Source organism: Temnothorax americanus, unplaced genomic scaffold, assembly GCF_048541705.1.
Source record: "Temnothorax americanus isolate GAGA-0224 unplaced genomic scaffold, ASM4854170v1 Scaffold15, whole genome shotgun sequence".
NCBI lineage: Eukaryota > Metazoa > Arthropoda > Insecta > Hymenoptera > Formicidae > Temnothorax > Temnothorax americanus.
The window spans coordinates 2,914,255-2,923,725 of NW_027509286.1; the positions used below are offsets into that span (position 1 = coordinate 2,914,255).

General features: G+C 39.9%; 1 protein-coding gene across 2 annotated transcripts in view; it reads right to left on the reverse strand.

The window, feature by feature from the left end:
- LOC143895153 (uncharacterized) overlaps window positions 1–5,278 on the reverse strand; it is a 185,145-nt gene extending 179,867 nt beyond the window's left edge. For both annotated transcript variants that reach the window (XM_077402046.1, XM_077402044.1), the window contains exons 1-2: window positions 4,371–5,278; window positions 4,031–4,082 (exon numbers count right to left, since the gene is read on the reverse strand). In XM_077402046.1, coding sequence (XP_077258172.1) covers window positions 4,031–4,082; window positions 4,371–4,481 — 163 coding nt within the window. In that variant the 5' untranslated portion in view covers window positions 4,482–5,278. The remainder of the gene's footprint in view (window positions 1–4,030; window positions 4,083–4,370) is intronic.
- Between the last annotated feature and the right edge of the window lie 4,193 nt (window positions 5,279–9,471).

Below are 9,471 nucleotides of genomic sequence, written 5' to 3' on the forward strand. Positions count from 1 at the left end.
AGAAAATTTCCAATACCGGCATGTTTGGCAATATTTTAGAAAAAAAAAAGAATTTTGTAGTAAAACTGTTGCGCGGAAGTACAGACAAAACTTCAGGTTAATTAAGCCAATGATCGAATAAAATAAATCGCGATCGAACATTGGCTAATAAATTGATCCACGATATTTGCGATACCTAATTGTGATATATCCGTAATTTCTATAATATATCGTTGATACAACGCGAATTCTCGATACTTATTTTTAATTTACGCGCAATAATAAATATAACTTCAGAAGCGTTTTCGTACGTATTTCTAAATGATTTTAATTAATCGCACTTGATAGTATTTGCACTCTCACTATTAATTCTCTAAAGATCTATCTTTTAAAACCTTATAGATTTTAAAAAATTGCGACAATGACTCCGTTATTGCCACGTTCAAAAAAGAAAATAACTGACTTAAAAATTTGGCCAGATCAAGGCCCCTCCGTCGAGTGGCACGCTGCATGGTTAGCGATCAACTCAGAAAAGAACGATCTTTATGGCGATGAGCGACCTGAGTCTTGTTTCTTATCACTCTGCTTGAGATCGATCTGCGAACGAAAATTAAGCAATCCGTCAAATATCGGTGGTTTCGCAGAAGGAAATAAATTCCCTATCTTCCGGACTGCTTCCGATAGTAGTAATTTCGGCAGCGAGTCAATAACATTTACCGTTTTTTAACAATACAATTATACAATTCTCGAATATTTATTTTAATCGATATTTATCATTCTGTAATATGCAAAATAAAAAATCGTGCAAAAAATTATAATGGTCTCCCATTATTATACAAGATACATATACATGTATCACTTTCACTTAAAAAATACATGGATAGAACAGTTTTTATGCAAAAATGATTATACAAACGAGTACATTTAAGAATAATGAAATACATGCGCTTTTATCTTAACTTTAATATATGCGGATACAAGTAATTCTGGGGTACCAACTCAATTCGAGACGAGTCGAACCCAATAACAGATTCTGAAAAATTTTATAAACGAATATTTTACAATATTTATCTTACCATTTATGAATTTATTTATAACATTTAAATTCAAGTTATACTTCAAAATCTATTATCAGGGTACCCATTCGACTTGTATCGAATTTTTTACGTATCCGCATATTTATTATTACATTCGTGGATGTACGACAAGGAAAAACTTTAAATCTTTTCTGTAAAGTAATAAACATTTAAATTTATCCAATCAAATGTCTCCGTTTGCGCATGTATTTTATTGTGGACATATCTAAACTATTTAAATGGTTAAAAATTAATATTTATGTTTTAAATCAGGTGCTCCCACGTATCTGGAAATGGCCTCTAAAAAGAGGTAAAAAATTAAATTAAAAAATATACACGTTTGTAATTACATTTTCAAAAACGATTCAAATATATCGACAAAAGCGTGCAAGCTGATTCTTGATTTGAATTATTTTCTTAATGGTCTAAATTTATCGTTATATCCATGCCTATTTTACTATTAAGTTTCATTATTGTAAAAATAATATTAATACTTTTATTAACGAATGAACATTTAATGAGAAAAAATAAAATTTTCTCGCAAAATACAATAATTAATAATTAATTTCGTGATTATAAAACGTGGTAGTCGTCATTGACTCATTGCCAAAACTACTGCTTTCGGAAACAATCAGGAAAATGCGGGATTAATTTCACTCCTACAACGGAAGCCCCCAATTTTCAACAGGGCACCTAACTAAACGTCACGGATAGAGCCCACGAAAACTGACGAAAAATAACTCTAACTCTTACGATAAAAATCATTTTAACTCTACGCTGATACGAACCACGCATTTGCTGGCGAACCACGCATTTTCCCTGACGCGAGAGACAGTGATAATAAGGCCCCATCGCCAAAGGCAGCGATCGCGACTATAAGGAACGCGCTAAGAACGCGATAATCGCAATAGTAAATTTGACAAATATATACCGAAAGAAATTTAAAAAACTAATTTAGAACTAAATTAGTGTCCTAAATTTAAAATTAAATTAATTTCAGAACTAAGTCGTTTTGTTTCGCAACTTTTAACTTGTAACTGACAATAAAATGCCAACTGCCGACTCTCGGAACTATTTTCTCAAACTACATTCGCGATTCTGTGAAACAGAAGTCAAATCTCACGAGTGAGAAGTTAATATATTCGATCACTAGCTTAGCATGTTCTTTGTATTCTTATTTAAAAAATTCTTATTATTATACGTTATAAAAATTGGTGACCATGTCAAACGCAAATTTTTAAAAAATTTCTTGAATTTATTTATAGAGATTTTTTGACATATTTAAAAGTTAAAATCTAAATAAAAGGATATAAAAAGAAAAGTAAAGAAAATATTTAATGGCGTTTTAATTTAAGAAATTTTGTGTTATACGCATTTCGATTTCGTGTATAATCCAGTTTGCACAAAAATTAGATATACATATACAATTTAATTATATTACACATATACAATTTTGTGCAATTTACAATTTTAGCGACAGAATCGTTTTGTACATAATTCTGAACGTTATGTTATTACAGTTATACACAAATAAATTTAAATTACTTAAAATTAAAAAAAAATTAATTTTTGTTCATTATTGAATCATAATACCCTCCCGCTTTCCTCCTACCTATTCGTATGCTTACTTATGACTTAAGTTTCTTACAATTATAATATTAATGAGAAGTTTCGTTTTATTGTCCAAAATTACACCCCCATATTCCTACCTACCCGTACCTTTACTTATTCGTTTTTCTTATACCTACCCAATTTTTATCCTAATTTTTAACCGTATTCCTACCCCTACCCGTATCTCTATCTAGTATACCTAAAGTTATGACCGCGATTACCCAAAATTAAACAAGCGCGCGTAAATTTTAAATTGGGATTTAAATCGGTTTTAAATCGGGACCATTTTTTAGAAGTTTTATTAGGAGTTTTATTTACGCGAAATATAAATTTAATACGAGACGCGATTTTCCGTCTCAAGATTACGTATCGCACGTATACAGATAACCTTACAGGCTTACCTTTATCTGTATTTTTTATTACTTTGATTGGTGTGGTGTGGTACACTAACCTACCTTGATCCTCTTCGTCTTCATTCTTCTGGCCAGAGTACACTCACCTTTTGTAATACCTGGCCGTATTCTGGCTTCATGTAGCCAGATCGGCAGCAAGGAGAAATACTCCTGCTGCTGCCGGCAATAAGCGTAAGATTTTACGCTTTTTTAAGATGCGCGAGACACGAACGCGTCGCGAAGAGGCCATCACATTAACTAAATCAATTAAGTACGAAATTAACAATTAATAATAACAATAACAATTTTGTTAACATATGAATTAATTTCGCATTTATTCTTTAAATACACGCGTTTATTCGTATATTAAAATATCCAAGAATTAAAATACATATTGGAATAGAAAACAAATCTGAATTTGCAAAAGATCTCTATGTCGACAGCGTTTTGATTCGGAGACATTTGATCACGATTATGAAATTTATATTAAATAAACTTTCAAATATATATATATGTAAACTTTATAAAATAATACAATAAAACTTTAATTTGAAAATAAATGAATGAAAATTGCTAGACGCGTTATTCGATAGAATCTAAGGCCCATATCCGTAATTTCAACGATTCGAACGGTTCGTTGCTGAATCTCATCTCAAAAGCATGCAGAGATTCTCATTCAGACGAATGACGTAAGATCCGAAATTTCCCACACAATTAGAATTGTTATCATCTTTTTATATTTTGAAAATTATTAAAACTATTTTCAATATAATATATTAATTCAAAACTATTTTTAAGTGATATAAAACTAATTAAATGTAAAATAATTATCTAGGTTACTAACTAAAAAAAAATCTTTTATTTCATAACAATAAATATATGGATGTATTAGATCTTACGTCATATTACTACTTTAACTGGATAAAATCCAGTTATCAGTTATCTCAATTGATATGTTAATTAATCACTCACCAATCCCAATGCGCAACAGCGGAATTATATCTGCCACGTAGCTACGTTGATTCTGTAACAAATAAATATAGAATTTATATTAAAACAGTGTTAAAAAAACTCAATGTTTTAAAACATAGATAATTCATATAGCATCAAACGTTTTATTCATTATTTAAAATCGGATATTTATTTAAATAATTACACATTTTCCGAAAATAATATTGAGAAGAATCAATTTTTATAAAATACTAAATTACTCCTTTTCTTCCAACTATTATTTCTAAATCATGATGAAATAAAAAAGCTCAAGAATAAACAAGAAAAATTACTCTTGCACAAAATAAAAATTAATATTTACCGCAAAGTTGTTCCGCTGGCGCCCGATGCCTCTCCCAGGCCTCCTCCTCCTCTCAGGCTGTATTCTCGGGTTGTTAGCTCCCTCGATGCTCAAACACAACTCCACCGGCATCACACGTATACGCGGATAACTATAATCGCGCGATATTTAATACGTCACTCCCGAAAACGTTACGTAACAACCGAGTTTGTTCGTGGAAAAATCGCCCGCGATAACCGCGTTATCTCGACGCGTTCAGAGCCGGATAACTGACTCGATTTGCCCGATTAAGGACTTAACCCCGCGTGGCCAGTTGAATAGTGTTCGACAGAGAGAAGAGAGATCCTCGAAAAGTAGAAAGCGAGCTCTCTACAATGAGGATCATCTCCCCTCGCCACCGACACGTCATGGTAGCACCCTTCCACGCACAGTTAAGTCAAATTATCTGGGCAGTTCTTGTTATGCGATCCCGACACCTTTCCGCCAAGGACCACGCACGAGACAGTCGTCACGTCTGAGAACGTGGAAATTAACGCAATTATATGCTAATTATTAAAAAAGAACGATATTTTACGCGACGATCCCGAAACGCGAATTAACACCCGATTATTTCCGCGATAACCGCGTTATCTCGACGCGTTCAGAGCCGGACAACTGACTCGATTTGCCCGATTAAGGACTTAACCCCGCGTGGCCAGTTGAATAGTGTTCGACAGAGAGAAGAGAGATCCTCGAAAAGTAGAAAGCGAGCTCTCTACAATGAGGATCATCTCCCCTCGCCACCGACACGTCATGGTAGCACCCTTCCACGCACAGTTAAGTCAAATTATCTGGGCAGTTCTTGTTATGCGATCCCGACACCTTTCCGCCAAGGACCACGCACGAGACAGTCGTCACGTCTGAGAACGTGGAAATTAACGCAATTATATGCTAATTATTAAAAAAGAACGATATTTTACGCGACGATCCCGAAACGCGATTTAACGCCCAATTATTTCCGCGATAACCGCGTTATCTCGACGCGTTCAGAGCCGGACAACTGACTCGATTTGCCCGATTAAGGACTTAACCCCGCGTGGCCAGTTGAATAGTGTTCGACAGAGAGAAGAGAGATCCTCGAAAAGTAGAAAGCGAGCTCTCTACAATGAGGATCATCTCCCCTCGCCACCGACACGTCATGGTAGCACCCTTCCACGCACAGTTAAGTCAAATTATCTGGGCAGTTCTTGTTATGCGATCCCGACACCTTTCCGCCAAGGACCACGCACGAGACAGTCGTCACGTCTGAGAACGTGGAAATTAACGCAATTATATGCTAATTATTAAAAAAGAACGATATTTTACGCGACGATCCCGAAACGCGAATTAACACCCGATTATTTCCGCGATAACCGCGTTATCTCGACGCGTTCAGAGCCGGACAACTGACTCGATTTGCCCGATTAAGGACTTAACCCCGCGTGGCCAGTTGAATAGTGTTCGACAGAGAGAAGAGAGATCCTCGAAAAGTAGAAAGCGAGCTTTCTACAATGAGGATCATCTCCCCTCGCCACCGACACGTCATGGTAGCACCCTTCCACGCACAGTTAAGTCAAATTATCTGGGCAGTTCTTGTTATGCGATCCCGACACCTTTCCGCCAAGGACCACGCACGAGACAGTCGTCACGTCTGAGAACGTGGAAATAAACGCAATTATATGCTAATTATTAAAAAAGAACGATATTTTACGCGACGATCCCGAAACGCGAATTAACACCCGATTATTTCCGCGATAACCGCGTTATCTCGACGCGTTCAGAGCCGGACAACTGACTCGATTTGCCCGATTAAGGACTTAACCCCGCGTGGCCAGTTGAATAGTGTTCGACAGAGAGAAGAGAGATCCTCGAAAAGTAGAAAGCGAGCTTTCTACAATGAGGATCATCTCCCCTCGCCACCGACACGTCATGGTAGCACCCTTCCACGCACAGTTAAGTCAAATTATCTGGGCAGTTCTTGTTATGCGATCCCGACACCTTTCCGCCAAGGACCACGCACGAGACAGTCGTCACGTCTGAGAACGTGGAAATTAACGCAATTATATGCTAATTATTAAAAAAGAACGATATTTTACGCGACGATCCCGAAACGCGAATTAACAGCCCGATTATTTCCGCGATAACCGCGTTATCTCGACGCGTTCAGAGCCGGACAACTGACTCGATTTGCCCGATTAAGGACTTAACCCCGCGTGGCCAGTTGAATAGTGTTCGACAGAGAGAAGAGAGATCCTCGAAAAGTAGAAAGCGAGCTTTCTACAATGAGGATCATCTCCCCTCGCCACCGACACGTCATGGTAGCACCCTTCCACGCACAGTTAAGTCAAATTATCTGGGCAGTTCTTGTTATGCGATCCCGACACCTTTCCGCCAAGGACCACGCACGAGACAGCCGTCACGTCTGAGAACGTGGAAATTAACGCAATTATATGCTAATTATTAAAAAAGAACGATATTTTACGCGACGATCCCGAAACGCGAATTAACGCCCGATTATTTCCGCGATAACCGCGGTATCTCGACGCGTTCAGAGCCGGACAACTGACTCGATTTGCCCGATTAAGGACTTAGCCCCGCGTGGCCAGTTGAAGTGTTCGACAGAGAGAAGAGAGATCCTCGAAAAGTAGAAAGCGAGCTTTCTACAATGAGATCATCTCCCCTCGCCACCGACACGTCATGGTAGCACCCTTCCACGCACAGTTAAGTCAAATTATCTGGGCAGTTCTTGTTATGCGATCCCGACACCTTTCCGCCAAGGACCACGCACGAGACAGCCGTCACGTCTGAGAACGTGGAAATTAACGCAAGTTATATGCTAATTATTAAAAAAGAACGATATTTTACGCGACGATCCCGAAACGCGAATTAACGCCCGATTATTTCCGCGATAACCGCGTTATCTCGACGCGTTCAGAGCCGGACAACTGACTCGATTTGCCCGATTAAGGACTTAGCCCCGCGTGGCCAGTTGAATAGTGTTCGACAGAGAGAAAAGAGATCCTCGAAAAGTAGAAAGCGAGCTTCTACAATGAGGATCATCTCCCCTCGCCACCGACACGTCATGGTAGCACCCTTCCACGCACAGTTAAGTCAAATTATCTGGGCAGTTCTTGTTATGCGATCCCGACACCTTTCCGCCAAGGACCACGCACGAGACAGTCCGTCACGTCTGAGAACGTGGAAATTAACGCAATTATATGCTAATTATTAAAAAAGAACGATGTTTTACGCGACGATCCCGAAACGCGAATTAACGCCCGATTATTTCCGCGATAACCGCGTTATCTCGACGCGTTCAGAGCCGGACAACTGACTCGATTTGCCCGATTAAGGACTTAGCCCCGCGTGGCCAGTTGAATAGTGTTCGACAGAGAGAAGAGAGATCCTCGAAAAGTAGAAAGCGAGCTTTCTACAATGAGGATCATCTCCCCTCGCCACCGACACGTCATGGTAGCACCCTTCCACGCACAGTTAAGTCAAATTATCTGGGCAGTTCTTGTTATGCGATCCCGACACCTTTCCGCCAAGGACCACGCACGAGACAGTCGTCACGTCTGAGAACGTGGAAATTAACGCAATTATATGCTAATTATTAAAAAAGAACGATATTTTACGCGACGATCCCGAAACGCGAATTAACGCCCGATTATTTCAACGATAACCGCGTTATCTCGACGCGTTCAGAGCCGGACAACTGACTCGATTTGCCCGATTAAGGACTTAACCCCGCGTGGCCAGTTGAATAGTGTTCGACAGAGAGAAGAGAGATCCTCGAAAAGTAGAAAGCGAGCTTTCTACAATGAGGATCATCTCCCCTCGCCACCGACACGTCATGGTAGCACCCTTCCACGCACAGTTAAGTCAAATTATCTGGGCAGTTCTTGTTATGCGATCCCGACACCTTTCCGCCAAGGACCACGCACGAGACAGTCGTCACGTCTGAGAACGTGGAAATAAACGCAATTATATGCTAATTATTAAAAAAGAACGATATTTTACGCGACGATCCCGAAACGCGAATTAACACCCGATTATTTCCGCGATAACCGCGTTATCTCGACGCGTTCAGAGCCGGACAACTGACTCGATTTGCCCGATTAAGGACTTAACCCCGCGTGGCCAGTTGAATAGTGTTCGACAGAGAGAAGAGAGATCCTCGAAAAGTAGAAAGCGAGCTTTCTACAATGAGGATCATCTCCCCTCGCCACCGACACGTCATGGTAGCACCCTTCCACGCACAGTTAAGTCAAATTATCTGGGCAGTTCTTGTTATGCGATCCCGACACCTTTCCGCCAAGGACCACGCACGAGACAGTCGTCACGTCTGAGAACGTGGAAATTAACGCAATTATATGCTAATTATTAAAAAAGAACGATATTTTACGCGACGATCCCGAAACGCGAATTAACAGCCCGATTATTTCCGCGATAACCGCGTTATCTCGACGCGTTCAGAGCCGGACAACTGACTCGATTTGCCCGATTAAGGACTTAACCCCGCGTGGCCAGTTGAATAGTGTTCGACAGAGAGAAGAGAGATCCTCGAAAAGTAGAAAGCGAGCTTTCTACAATGAGGATCATCTCCCCTCGCCACCGACACGTCATGGTAGCACCCTTCCACGCACAGTTAAGTCAAATTATCTGGGCAGTTCTTGTTATGCGATCCCGACACCTTTCCGCCAAGGACCACGCACGAGACAGTCCGTCACGTCTGAGAACGTGGAAATTAACGCAATTATATGCTAATTATTTAAAAAGAACGATATTTTACGCGACGATCCCGAAACGCGAATTAACGCCCGATTATTTCCGCGATAACCGCGTTATCTCGACGCGTTCAGAGCCGGACAACTGACTCGATTTGCCCGATTAAGGACTTAACCCCGCGTGGCCAGTTGAATAGTGTTCGACAGAGAGAAGAGAGATCCTCGAAAAGTAGAAAGCGAGCTTTCTACAATGAGGATCATCTCCCCTCGCCACCGACACGTCATGGTAGCACCCTTCCACGCACAGTTAAGTCAAATTATCTGGGCAGTTCTTGTTATGCGATCCCGACACCTTTCCGCCAAGGACCACGCACGAG